This window comes from Plectropomus leopardus, chromosome 1, assembly GCF_026936395.1.
Source record: "Plectropomus leopardus strain MGB_pleo_1.0 chromosome 1, ASM2693639v1, whole genome shotgun sequence".
Lineage (NCBI taxonomy): Eukaryota > Metazoa > Chordata > Actinopteri > Perciformes > Serranidae > Plectropomus > Plectropomus leopardus.
Genome location: NC_142176.1, coordinates 42444904 through 42459851, shown reverse-complemented (window position 1 = coordinate 42459851; position 14948 = coordinate 42444904). Strand labels below are relative to the sequence as shown.

The 14948-nt window shown below is 39.2% G+C and overlaps 1 protein-coding gene across 3 annotated transcripts in view; it reads right to left on the bottom strand.

Moving 5' to 3' along the window:
* serinc4 (serine incorporator 4) overlaps positions 1–13534 on the bottom strand; it is a 44943-nt gene extending 31409 nt beyond the window's left edge. The window contains exons 1-2 of one of the 3 annotated variants that reach the window (XM_088081446.1): positions 13290–13305; positions 6577–7000 (exon numbers count right to left, since the gene is read on the bottom strand). In XM_088081446.1, the coding sequence (XP_087937572.1) occupies positions 6577–6696 (120 nt within the window). In that variant the 5' untranslated portion in view covers positions 6697–7000; positions 13290–13305. Of the gene's footprint in view, positions 1–6576; positions 7097–13289 lie in introns of those variants that run through there. The other 2 variants (XM_088081448.1, XM_042485112.2) reach the window with 2 other exon arrangements.
* Positions 13535–14948: the final 1414 nt, after the last annotated feature.

Sequence of the window (14948 nt, the reverse complement as noted above, 5' to 3'; positions counted from 1 at the left end):
CTGAATGTTGATGCTGTGCTCCTTTAAAAATAACAGATAAACAAAGTTAAAAAATAATAATAATAATTCAAAATCTGCTGTTTTCTTTAACTGCATAACTATGACTGAACTATCTCACAGACAGCCAGGTGTTTAACCACTGCACACATCTGTCTTATGGCCTAGTTTCAGCTTCATGATGCAGGATTAACGGTCCCAGAGATAAGTTGTTGCAATGAGCGAAGGGGAGCTCAGATCTGCTGTAAACAGAATAATCGCTGTGATTTTTTTTTAAAAAGCTACTGAATCTAAATAATACAGTGGGTCCTACAGTATATACAGGACAGACAGCAGGGTTTCAGGTCTTATATGAAGAGTAAAAATTAAAGATGAATCATTGAGCAGATCCTTAATGATTTAGCTCCTAGTGATACAGTCTTGTAAAATCTGGGATGGTGCAGGCATACTGGTTTCCCGGTAGCCCCAGACCATGACTTATTTCACTGTGTTGTTTTCATAATTATAAGATCTGCTACATCTTTTTTCAAGTATTCCAGAAATGAACATGGGAGCTAATCCTACAGGAATCCCACACACTGATCTACTCTGTCTTTCATCATAGAGCAGTGACTTTATGCACAGAAATGTAGTTTTTGTACAGTTTTTTATGTTTTAGCTACTAATTCTTCCAAGTGAATTGATTTTGGTGTACTGAAGGAATTGTACTGTTTTTGATAAGTTAAAGGGTATTATTGGTCAAAAATATATATGTACATATACATATATAGGGGTTGCAGGAGGGGTTGGTGGTTAGGTTTAGGAACCAGCACAACTGGGTTAGGGTTAGGAAAAGATTGTGGTTGACATGACTAATGACTGACGTGGCAAAATAACTCAACTTTGACTTTTAGTTTCACACAGGACACAAACACTGTTCTCCTTTGGACACATCCACCTCCCCTCCCCTCTAGACCCTGGCACTCTTAAATGTACACTTGTTGATTGTAATAGTGATGCAGGTAGGGCTACACTGTTGAAACATTGTTGAAAGCCCTGTGTGTCACATACACACACTAAAGGGTGCACCCAATATCCGGGGAGTGAGACCAAGCTGGATTGTCTCTACACTAAAAGCATTATTTTTCTACTTTTTAATAATTATTTGTAGCTTAATTTACCTGAATTCACTGTATTCTGCTTACTTATAATAATTGACATAATGACATAATGTAAATAATTACTTATTTACATTGTGTCTCATTCTGATTCTGATTTATTTCATGCAAATAAACTACAATCCTTAACAAATACATTCTGCCACATTCTGATGGATAATTACAGGGATCACTGTCATCATGTGTCATACTTCGACACACACACACACACACACACACACACACACACACACACACAAAATGAGAGAGAGCGAGAGAGAGAGAGAGAGAGAGAGAGAGATTTAAAAAGAAATTTAAATATAATTAAACTCACTCGCTCTTATATGTGTCGGCCCTGCGAACTGTCCAGGGTGTACCCCACCTTCCACCCAATGACAGCTGGGATTGGCTCCAGCCCCCCCGCGACCCTTACAAGGACAAGCGGTTACAGAAAATGACTGACTGACTCACTCGCTCTGGCAGGTGGAGGAAGGTCCTCCCTGTCCTATTCCTCCTCAGATGTGGATGAAAAGTTATCCAACATGGCCGGCACATTTTCTATAACTGAGCGTTGTGAAATTAAACTGTCCATTTTGACAGTTCAATTTCACAACTTAAATTTTGTTAGCTACTAGCTAGTTTTGATGGTGGTAAGCTGTAAATGTTAGCTGGTATAGGCGCACCTGAGAGACATCAGTGACACAGCATGTCCAGGCTTCCCCACTGATTTCAAGTCAGTGATAATCTTACGTTGATGACCAACCGGGAGTTGATACGGTACTTTTCTTGGTTGGTTCTTGGTTATGGTAAGGCTATGGTGGGGCCAAGACTACTTCTGGTAGGACTGTAGCCCAACCAAGCCCCACCCTGCAGTCACGTATGGGGCTCTCCGATGTGAAACAGAAAATGTCTCCATATATCCCCAGCATCCCCTGGCTGCTCTCTGTATCATCTGCCACCACTCATTGTTATGGGGTAGCACCACACCTTATACCCTATGGCATCACAAATCGGAGTTTTAAAGCTCTAGGTTTTGGATTTGGGGGAGAGCTACTCATTTTTACTAATATTTTTGGACTGTCCTCGACCATAGGAATAACACGTATGAATTTTGAAAATGGGTGAGGTTTCTCTTTGAATACATTTCATTTTGTTTGTATATAGGGGTGTCCAAACAAATGTGGTCCATTAAAGCCATTTAGCCTCTGCTAACAGAGTCACTGTCATCACTGCACCATTAAGGAGTGAAAATGGCATGTTGTCATCAGAGACTGTATCTATATTGGATGCAACCATCATGATTGGTTTGTGGACCTCCCATTTGAAACCTCATGTTTGGGATATTGTTGTCAGCAATTTGGGTTTTTGGAGCCATAAGTGACCAGATTTGGATGAGAGGGTGGAGCTGTGGAGGAATGAGGGGTGGATCTGACTCATACGCCTCGCAGACAGCCTGTTACTCAAAGCGGCAGTCCTTAATTATGCGTAACTTTAAGTCATTCATTTTCTGTAATGGCCTGTCCTTGTAAGGGTTGCGGCCAATCCCAGCTGTCATTGGGTGGAAGGCGGGGTACACCCTGGACAGTTCGCCAGACTATCGCAGGGCCGACACATATAGACAAACAACTATACACGCTCACAATCACACCTACGGGCAATTTAGAGTCACCAATCAACCTGAGCTGCATGTCTTTGGACTGTGGGAGGAAGCTGGAGACCCTGAAGAGAACCCACGCAGACACGGGGAGAACATGCAAACTCCACCACAGAAGGGCCCCCGCCCACGCGTAACTTTAACAGATGAAAACAGGTGAATTATATAAAATTAAACCCCTGTACAGTTCAGGGCTCCCACACATTTTCAAAACTTCTTCATGACTTTTCAAGGAAGCAAAATTAAAAAGAAAACTGTTTTCTTGAGATGAAGGAACAGATGAAATGCAGAGAGCAAATGACAAAACATGGGAACCCCGACAGGTGTCACAAAGCTGGAAATGAGCTACAGAGACCAAAACCTTTGTTTGTACCAGACTGTAAACGTGTATTTCTGCTGTAAAGTTGAACATTTTGACATGGGCATCAATGGTGACTGGTTGTCACTTGTCCTTAGCACCGAATGCTTTGTAAAACTTTTGCAAAAAAGCAGTCATAAGTGGTAATGGATAACCGCACATGGGATTTCACTTCATTTCCCATGATTCCTTTGACTAAATTGCTTTAAAGACATCATCATTAGGGCTGGGGTCGAAAAGTTCAATTAATTTCCTTTCTGTACCACTTTTCCTTAACCTCCAGAGAAAACATCATGAGGTCAAGGAAAGATGTGAAGGAGAATTGATAAGAACTTGGCAAAGAATTGTGGGACAGAATTCTCTCCTTTCCTTTGGTAAAGGATGCTCCAGTGTATCCTATACTAAAGGAGATTATAAAAGAAGCACTGACGCACCTTTCCTTAATATTAGGAGAATTGAAACAGCTCTTATCATAGCAGCTGCTCAGGTACTTCTGGTTCTTCTCACTCAGTTAGGGACCTTCCTAAGCAAAAAGAGGTATTCGAATGCAGCCTAGGTGACCAGACTGAGTGTGACAGGAACAGGACCACAAGCAGGAACTGATGATGTTTGAAGTGTGGGTGTCTAATTCTGCTTTACTTTTGTGATAAAACCATTGAAATGTGTCTCAAAGGCATTTAAAAACACAGTGTACCAGTGGCTCAGACACATTAATTTTCAAAAGTCACTTTGTTTTAACTTAAAGGATAAGGCTGCTTTCAGCAAAAACAAAGAACAGGTGAGGCTGACGGTGATGTCAACAGTTGTCTGGATATGCTGACTGTATTGGACACATTAAAATGTTGGCCTGATGATGGCACTACATGAAAAGTCAGAGTATCACCAAAGTTATTAAAGTTCATCCTGAGGAGGATGTGATACGTTGAACCAAATTTGATGATAATTCATCTGATAGTTGTTGAGATATTTCAGCCTGGACCAAAGTGACAGAGTGACCAACTGACAGACACACCACTGGCAACAGTGTGTGTGTGTGTGTGTGTGTGTGTGTGTGTGTGTGTGTGTGTGTGTGTGTGTGTGTGTGTGTGTGTGTGTGTGTGCGTGCGTGCATGTGTGTGTGTAAGCCTGAACCATGAATTTACACACTGTAGTTTATTTATTTTGACTCAATCCGACAAACACTGTCGTGCTGCCACAAATACTAATACTAAAGCAACAAATGTAACAACGAATCTGCCACTGAAAATAATCCCCAAACAAATGCAATTGTTGCCAACAATTGGCAAAATATGTGAATAATCAGCAAGCTCAAATTATCAGAATACACACTTTTCAGAGATATTTGGAAAAAAAAACCTTTTCAGATTCCCATAGAGGAGCATGTTTTGGAGGTGAACAACATAATATGAACACCTGACTAATCATACAATTGTCAAACGACACCACAAACTAAGGCCCAGAAAACTTGAAGCAACACCTCTCAGACACAACTTCAAAACACAGTATTATAAGCTTCATAACAACAGCTTTTGTTGCTGATAAGAGCACCTCAGACATGATGTTTTTCTGTAGGCCAACACGGAAGTTTGTGCCACTCCGGTTCCCTTGTCAAAAAGCCTATGGGATTTTTCCATTGGATTTTGGATTATTGCAGAAAATAAACAAACATTCATGATACTTACACGTTTTGTTCAGCAAGCTGATCTTTACAAATGAACACCAAAGTGGGTTATTAACTGACGTATATTTTGCCATAGAACCTAAGGTGAAAATCTCTTCAGCTTGTGTTAACCACAGAGGTCATTTCAGACGTGTAAAAACTCCACTGAGGTCCATACGAGGGAACCCGAGAAGCTGAAATGCTAACTCTTTTCAGGTTTTATAACTCAGTCCTTTGGTACTCTATTAGTGTGCAGTTATTGGTGCAGGAGTCCCTGATATTTTTTTTAACCAAGCTCTGGACATTAAAGTTAAAAGACAAAAAGAATCCTCGACATTGAGGAGTGTACTGTTTTCTGACACCTTTCACAAGTATTTAAACTGAAAATGGTGTAATTTATTTCAAAAACATAGTTATAAAAAAAAAGGCAAAGAGCAACTTGGTAATAAATGTTTCACCAACTGCAAGAAATTATTAGATTAAGAAAATTATTTTTAAAAGCTAGGGCATAAAAGAATAATTATATATTTAAAATTCTGTTACAGAATTATTATAATTTTTCAATGGTTTTTCCAGGTCATTTACTTGTTTGTTGTTTTGGGTTTTTTTTTGTTTGTTTCCTTTCTCTTTGTTTACTTTCTTTGTTTGGTTTGTTAAAATATTGTTCAGGTGGGGTGCCTGGTGGCTCAGTTAGTAGAGCGGGAACCTTGCTGCATGGCGTCCCTTCTCTCTCTTCCCCTTTCACACTATATCTCTCCTATCAAATAAAGGCATTGAAAAACCCAAAAAATAAATCTTTAAGAAAGGTAGGTAATTAGGTAATTTTAGGTAATTTTAGGTAATTTTGATGTTCTTTTTTAAAATAATTTCTTGTTGATTTTTCAGTCATTTCTTCTTTCATTGACTATTGCCTTTGTTTCAGGGGTTAACGTGTCACTAACTGACCAACTGTTCATCCTTCTTTCAAGGAAAAAAGAACTATATTCATAATTCAAAATGACATTTAAAATTATATTTCAAAGTTATTGTATTTTTACGCATTACTTCCAGGTAATTTCCTTTTCTTTTCTTTTTTTATTTATTTCTGTTTTTAGTTTTTTTTCAGGTCATTTTCATGTATTGTATTTTTAAAGGAAATCAAGCCAGTTTGGTTTTAAAGGGTTAGTGATAATAATCCTATAACATAATATGCAGTAATATAACACTTGGCACTGGGCCATTCAGCATAACAAGTATTTTCACTTTTAATACTTAAGGTATATTTTTTTCATATTCTTCTTTACTTATGGAAGTAGGACATGTTCTTGTGACAGAGTTTTTTTTTTACATCAGAGTATTACTACTTTTAATTCCGTAAGTAAGTCAAATGTATTTATATAAGGCATTTGAAAGACAGGTCACAAATTGCTTCACAAGGAGAATATACAACACACAAGAAAGACAGCACAGAAGATAAGCTTACTACCATAGCCACAGAGATAAAAGTACAAAACTATTTAGCACAGCTCATATTAATAATGAAATAACAGATCTGAATGCTTCTTTCACCACAAAATAAATATTTTGGTAGAAAAAAATCTCTCAATTTTCTGCAGTAATTTAAATAATTAATTCCCTCTATTCTTATCCATAAAATTAGAGTGAATACTTCATCAGTGAATCGGTGAATATTATCAGCTAAGAAAACTACACTTTGTCTTACAATCAGCTCTCAGCTGACAGTGTCCAGCTGCAGTGACTGTCTCCTGTGCTGCTGCTCATCAGCTCTCACCTGATAGGCCACCATGTTGAGGAAGTAGTTGTAGGCGCCACTGCGGTTCATCCCCTGAGTGGCTGACATTGTGCCCTCAAACTGCTTTTCGTCGGCCACGGTAGCTCTACATTTGGCCATGAACTTCCAGCACTGACAGGTTTTCTCAGAGTGCCTGTAAAGATGGCATCCTCACATCCTCAGAGAGGCCAGAATACAACTCCCAACAGGCCGGAGAGTGGCGAGGAAAAGTAGAAAGTCCAGCAGGTTGTCCCTACATGCTCCTTGTGATGGATTAACAGTGAATGTAGTCCGGCCGGGCTCCCTGTAGCCAGCAGCCTCAGCAGGAGCTCCAGGTCCGGCTGCTCTCAGTCCAGCCTTGCAGGAGAAAAAGTTGTTTTTTGCCCATATCCTGAGTGCGTTGGCTCTGCGGCTGTGCTGGGTGCTGCCAGAAAACAGGGAGAGTTGGAGGCGAATGCCCGGTGCCCTCCCCCATCATCCTCCCCGCTCAGATTAGGCAAAGAATCTGTGAGGGGAGGAGGGGGTGAGAAGGAGGAGGAGGTCGACAGGGACCATGTGTCAGTCCCATCTGTCCCTCCCTTCCCCTCCCCCACGCACAAACCCCGCAATACAATAGGATTGGGCAATACTCCGGATTATTCCAGATTGACAAATTAAACTATTACCCCCATGTGATTTCTTGACACCTTACAGCCCCCGATTTACCTATAAACCCCCCCAGACCTGCTGCAAGTGAGAGTCTGCGTGTCATTCACAGAAAGAGGCCACGTCCATAATCCCAACAAGTTATCACAACTGCATTATGACCCAGAAACGTTCAAGTGGGACAGACTGGCTGCAGAGGCAGGGCACATTAATGAATGTGCTCACAGCAACAGGCCTATGGATTTTTGGGGGGCTGTAAAGGAAGACCGAAAAGACACCAGGCAGAGAATAAAGACTGAGTTGCATCTGATATTGTAGCGGCACCTGATATTTTAGCTTCCATTAGATGTTGAGGTCCTCTTTCTTTTTAATAAATAATATATTAGAATGATAAGGCCACTGTGAGGTTTCAGCCAATATTAGGCACACCCTGTGCTAAAAGGGCACCCCAAAATTACTTTTCATTTATTACTTTTTGGTGACATCTTTATTGATGATCAGTTGTTGCTCAGGCAGCTTGCAGTAGTTGCTAGCTCCATTAAAACTTAGTGTCATGATAAACCGACTTCCCTTTCCCTGAAAGGAGGACAAACAGTTGAATCAACACATTAACCCTTTGAAACCTGAGCAAATTGGCTTAAGTCCTGTCAAAAACATTGGAAAAAGGCAATAAGCAAGAAATAAAGAAATAATAATCACTTTTTAAAAAACAGAACAAAGGAAAGGAAAGTTTAAAAAAACAAAAGCAACAAACAAGTAAATGAACATTGAAAAATTATAATGATAATAACTGTTTTTCAGTTTTCAAAATCTACTAATTTCTTGCAGTTTGTAGAACATTTATGTTGCTCATTGCCCTTTTTCTCATGTTTTTGAAAGATATCACACCAATTTGTAGTTCAAAGGTTGAAATACTTGTAAAAGGTGTCTGAAAGCGGCACAAGAAAAGTGATGTGACTCCAAGTTTTCAAAGGGAGCTTGTATGTGTTAAAGACACACTGAGGTGTTTTGTGAACAGCACAGCAGCAGTGAAATGTAATGATGTCTCTAGTCGCTGTTACAAAACGCTGAGTGCATGAGAAGAGAGTCAGATTAGATTTGGGTTACAGCGCGGGGTGGAGCGCCGGGATAATCCTGTCGTTGTTCAGCCCTCCTCTCAGTCAGGATGACCTTCACAGACAGGACATCAGTGTCTGCAGCCTGTTACACTCTGAGTCCTAATACACTCTCACCAACACAACAACTGTATACACAGCCTCTCTCAGTCTCACCTGTCGAATTTAGAAGGCTCACTTCAGTAAACAGCAGGTGATGCACAACATTGAACCCGCTGCAGCAACACGTCTCCATTCAGAAGCAACAATGGCTCTGAGAGAGATCCCAGACGAAAGGAAAATTCAAAATAAGATCTCCGTTTTGTCAAACCTATGTCTCCTAGACATAACTGAACTCGTTAAACACCAATATGAGATTCTGACCACTTTCTCATCCATCGTATATATTTCCTCTTTCCCTGCAGTAATCTTTATTTTTCTGAAATAATCAGCTCTTGAGATAAAGGTAATATCCAAAAGCAAACTGTATTTGCTTATAAATGAGCCCCACAATTTCAGAAATTTGTCTCAGTGCTCAAATTCAAATGCAAATCTGTGTATTTATTTGTTGTCAGAGTTGAGAGACCTCTGAGAAGCCTATGAGCACAGCAAAAGAATCTCCAATAAGAAGTTCATTTACTTGGGACGAGACAAAGGAAAGACTATTGTGACCCAAAACAATTTACACTGGGACAAAACTCTTCTTCAAAGAATCTCCTAAAAAATATTTTGTATTCTTATAGTTATAATGCAAAACCATATGCCATATCATATATGTGTAGGCCCATTGTCAACTTAGTGTAATTTTTTACACAAAGACAAAAAAACTCCACACAGCAGTCAATACTATAAAACTCAATGGAAAAATTCCTACATTATGCGTAAATATGTGATAGCCTGAGACACTGTATTCCATTTTCTAGAATATTTTCTCTGTAAATTGCATATGTTCTTCATACTTTACACTGTGAACTTTTTCACGTTCTGTCCTCTTTGTTTCAAATCTTTTACAGCTTTTTTTTAAAAAACATGATGTAATGTTTATATTTATTTTTTATTGTAAATGTGTCTATTTCATATGTATGGTAGACTTTTTTTTTCATTTTCTCTTATTATGTTTCTTTTTATGCATGTTATGTTTCATGCGATACAAGTCAAAGCCAAGTCCCAAGTCTTTGAGTCGCTTTTGAAATATTCAAAGCACTTCCATAAAATTGACATCATGTGACCTTTTTGTCCACAATCAGCTTTAAATTAACTTGAGCACTTTAACATAAGGAGTTCTGGTTGTGTGTAAACAAAGCGGCTGTGGATTAAGAGGAGGCAGACAGTTACTGCTGGTAGAGTGACTGTAGGCATCACTTTTCTGCAGGTTTGTCCTCTGCTTGTTCAACATGTGGTTGATAAATTCATTATTATTGTCTCCCTTCTGTTGCACTCATGGATAATGTGGATGTGACTCCAGTAAAATATATCCTAAAGTCTGTTTTATTCTGTCCACTGTGGGTTCTACTCTGAAAATTGTTCAAGAGTCCTAGATCTCGAGTTAGAAGTGATGAGTGTAAAACTACTACAGGAAACAAATGACCATTATATGCCACATTTGCTTGTTACCATGTTTGTCTTCAGTAGGATAAGTTGTTTAGTTGTTTTTAGGACTGATCACCTCTGTACATGCCAGTTGGAAAAAAAATCAACCTGTGCCAAAATCTTGTTCTGTTCGTTCTTCAGAAGAGCAAACAGACTGTCAAGGTTCGCTTTCTAGGAACTAAGTAACAAACAAGAGGTTAAATAAGAGGTTGGCTCAGTCCAGACTCAGTTAAGAGGCTTGGGCTCACACACCCGCTGAATGTAGACTCTCAGAGCTCTTTGAGCAAATCAACAGTTTTAGGATAATTAGTCTGTGGAGCTGACAGCAGCTGAGGGATAGCACAGTATGACAAGAGCCCAGGAACACATAATACCCCTTGGCATGTAATATTTCATCAAGTAATAAGCTGTCACAACCAAATTGGTTTTGTTGGTTCTGTTAAAGGGAAAACTATCTGCAGCTACTTCATTTTAGTTAAAAAAAAAAAAGATTAATTTAAGTCTTTGTAATCTCAGTCTTAGAAAGATTCAGCAGTGCCAAGTTTCTAGTAGTACACGTTGCAGACAATCTGAACTAGTCCATCAACACCACAGCCCTCATCAAGAAAGCCCAGCAACGTCTCAACTTCCGCAGAGACTGAGGAAAGCGAACTCTCCACCATTCGTCATGACAACATTCAACAGACTAACTGTGGAAAGCATCCTAACACACTGCATCACTGGGAACTGTACAGCTGCTGACTGCAAACCCCTGCAGAGAACTCTGAGAGCAGCTCGAAGGATCACAGGTGTCTCTCTCCCTTCATCAACGCACAGTGTGTCAGAAGGGCCACCAGCATCATCACTGGCCCCTTCCATCAATCCCACCTCCTCACACTCCTGCCACCTGGAAGGAGGCTCCAGAGGATCCGTGCAAGATCTGCCAGACTGTGCAATTGTTTTTTCCCACAAGCATCAGAGCACTGAACACTCTCTGGATGCTGCCCCCCATCCCTCCCTCCAGCACCACAGGATGATAAATATGCACACAAAATACTCGCACTGTAAACAACGTAAATTTGACTTTTTGTTATTTTGTTTTTGTTTCCTATTCATTTGATTTTTCCTTTTTTTAGCAGATAATAAGAAAACAAATGTCTTTTTTCATTATTTGGTTTGTACAGAAAAACAAACAAATGAAATTCTCTCTGTTTTTTTATTCCTTTTAGATTATGTGGAATGCTGTGGTTTGCTTACAGACACCCCATTACCTCAGTCTGTCTGACTTAACTATTTATGATTTCATAAACTGTAAAACATTAAAATTCATTTAAAAAAAGAGAAGTTTTTTTTAATTTTTTTTTTTTTTTTTACAGTTTTTAAGAAAAATGATGTAGTCTGAACGCAACAGATATTGTTATTGCAAACAGAGATGAACATTATGTGACAAACTATGTGACAAAACATCCCGACCAGTGTAGAAAGAACCATTGCTTCACACAGTGTCCGTAATCTCACTCCATTCCCTCCATCATGAGTGGGTGTAAACTAGGAGGTCCCTGTGATAAACACATGTTGCCCTGAGCAGCATTCCTGGGGGCCCTGCTCACTCTCAGATAATTACTGCTGTCTTGTGGGAGAGGGGGCCGTGCCAAAGAGGACAAACAAAAGCAAATAAGCGGATGCAAATAGCCGCTTGAGTGAAAACGTTCAATCTATGGTTTCAATAGGCTTGCGCAATAACAGTTGGCCCACGTCCAAGCTTGTTTACAGAAAAAGGACAAGGAAAATCATCCATTCATGATTCACGGAGGACTCTTTCTGAGAAAAACAATGAGCTAACGGTTCAGGATCAGCATTGTTCTTTAAACCTGTTTTACATGTAAGTGAATAAAAAGCCGGGTGTTGTGAATGATGTTGTTGCGAGCAATAAGAGCTGTCCTTCCCATAGAAACACAATGTAGCCATTCATAACTGCGGCATGACTGAGTGCACAGCCGGCTCATATTCTCAGGACCGATTATTAAACCAGTCAACAGAATCACCACTGCCACACTTGTTAACTCACCAATTCGTGGCTGAACTTCAACTACAAAATGGAAAGAGGCTCTTGTTTTTATTGGTCTGACACTCAAACCTGATGTTTAACTCATTTTGCTTCCATATGTTCTGTATATCGGCTGCTGATTGGCTCAGAGTCAGAATGAGCTGAAAGTCTGAAAGTCTGTTTTCATTCACAAAGGATTTGCCTTGGTGTTTGGTGCATATAATGAACATTCATTATGTTTAAGAGTCCATGTTAGGTTGATCAAGTATGATTTACACTACATGACCAAAAGTATGCGGACACCTCTGTCTACACCTTAGTTCAAATTAAGAGAAGTCTTGATGCTACAGCGTGCTGTAAAACAGTATTCCACAGCTTGTGATTACTTACAATGATCATTACTTACCCCCCCCCCCTTAGTCCTATAGCTGTAATATAACTCCATATGTGCAATATTCTTCCAAATCTTGAATTACTTATGAAATACTTATGTATATTTTGTGTTGTACATTGAAGCATCATTCAAATTTCTAACTTACATACATAGTTATACACTGTATTGTAGCATAAGGCACATAGTTTTATATTTTTTTTATACACTTTACACTCTCAGCACATTATACATATTTAGTGTTAACATTATTCTTATTATTACTGTATTTTATTATTATTATTGTTGTTGTTGTTGTTGTTGTTGTTGTTATTGTTAAGCAAATATTAGTGTTTATTAGTTATACAGTGTGTCCTCATGGAAACAGGAAGTTGACAAATACTGTACATAAGTAAACTCTTAAAATGTCCTTAAAACTGCATGCAAATTGGTTAGATTTTTTTTCAAAAACATGGGAAGTTACATCTTATGAGCTACAAGCAAATTACCTGAAATCTAGCAGAAAAACAAAATGTTTTTTTTTTTTAAAAAATAAAAAAGTAAAAGAAATTAACAAAGGAAACAAAATTGTTAATAAATGAATAGATAAAATAGTTAAGAATTAGAATAATAACTGTTAACATAGTAGTCTGGATTTTTCCCTTTATTATCACCTTCTACTATTTTTTTTTCTCTCTCCCTTTCTCCCTGTCTTTTTATTTTCCTAATTTCCTGCAATTTGTGAAACATCTCTTAAGCTGCTCATCTCCTTTCTAATCATCTTTTCAAAAGAAATCAAACAAATTTGCTCAGGTTTCGGGGGGGGGCTCCTTTTTTTTAAGACACTATTTTTTTTTTTAAATCTAATTTTTTAGTTAAACCCTTTCACATGGATGTTGACATTTTCTCATTTTTCCCCCACCCTTAGGGCTATGCACCATGCTTTTATTATGTCAGCATCATCTCAGATCCCCTGCTGCAGTCTCACCTGAGACCGAAGCCAGCGTCCCGACATCCCGTCCCTGAGGCCTGCGAGCTGATGGGAGCTCTGAACAGTCAGTTAGCCGTCAGTCATACAGCAGGATGAAGGGGTTGGCGTGATGATGGCGATGCTTCTCTGATGCCAGGGCCATTCCTCTGACTCCTCTCGGCCACACACATCTCCGGAGGGATGAAGCAGTGAAAACAGAGAGCACTTATGTGGGTTTCAGTCCTTCACACGCACAGGTTTCTCTTTCCTTTAATCTGATTATTGGTTGGTAGGTGCACTGAAAAAGGCTCAAAGGGTTGGAGAAGTCTGGGGACATTGTATTTGTACAAGTAAACCTCTTATAACAGACAGGAATAGAATGAGGAGGAGCACAGTGATTTAGTAATCCACAGTGTAAACTCCACAAATCCTTCTGATGTCTTTTTATTACCATCCCTCAGACAGTAACATCATAGTAGATCCATCAGACATAATGATGCATGATCGTCACAGTTGATCAGATCGGAAAGTAGCCTAAGGCCTGACAAAAAAAAAAAAAAAAAAAAAATCTCATTCACTTGACTGACAATACTGTTGCAGGTCCCAGGTGATGGGGCCGGCAGGCAGATTACTGTATATAACAAAAGAAACGAGGAGCAGAAGTTGTTGCTTTCACCATGGCAGCTCTCGTATGAATTTATTCAAAATAAACACAATATTTCCATCTTTCTATTATGCTCTCAAATACACATATAGCATACAGTATTAAAGCCTGTAAATATAGCATACAGTATTAAACCATGTTTAACCAGGAATACAAAGCCTTTCCCACTACTGACATTACTCTGTCATTCATTTCACATTGTTCACAACATCTCAATCAATGAGGCACCCCTTTAACTTCCTGAGAGCTAATACACACAGTAGTAAACAACAGTTCAACTCAACACAGTACACTCTGAAACACCGGAAATGCAACATACATAACAATTTAAACACACAGAAGAGAAGAATAACCTGTCTTGGCGGGATATCTCATACAGCGGGAGTACACATTTAGCACTACACTGGGCAGCAGCCATTAGCCCTCCGATGCTAACGCAGATAAACAATGAGAGCGATTTCCACAATCTACACACGCTAAGGCTACGAACCTTATTTTACGACATTCTAATCATGTTAATCACACTAATAATCATGTTTGTTATTTGTTATGACTTTTTTCAACATTGGACCAACCTGTATATAACAAAAGAAACGAGGAGCAGAAGTTGTTGCTTTCACCATGGCAGCTCTCGTATGAATGAGGAGCCTCCGCTCCACCGAGAAAGAGACGCTCCCGGCCACTCAACATTCTACTACCGCCACCTAGTGGCCCCTATGTGTCATAACATGACATTAACTTCTACTTTTGATACTCCCCTTAAACAGCATTATATTACAAAAAAAATACATTTTCAAACCAATGTGAACACATTCTGTGTGGGTCACACACTCCCCAGCAAAGAAAATGACTCCCGGCATTAAAATAAAAATCTAAATTTCACTCTTTTCTTTAAATCACAACCAATATTATACAGTCCTGAGGTTTTCTCCTTTGTGTCAACGTTTATGTATATATGAGTGTGCATGTGCGTGTTAGTATGCAAGGGAGGGACAGTGATGGCATCATAACAG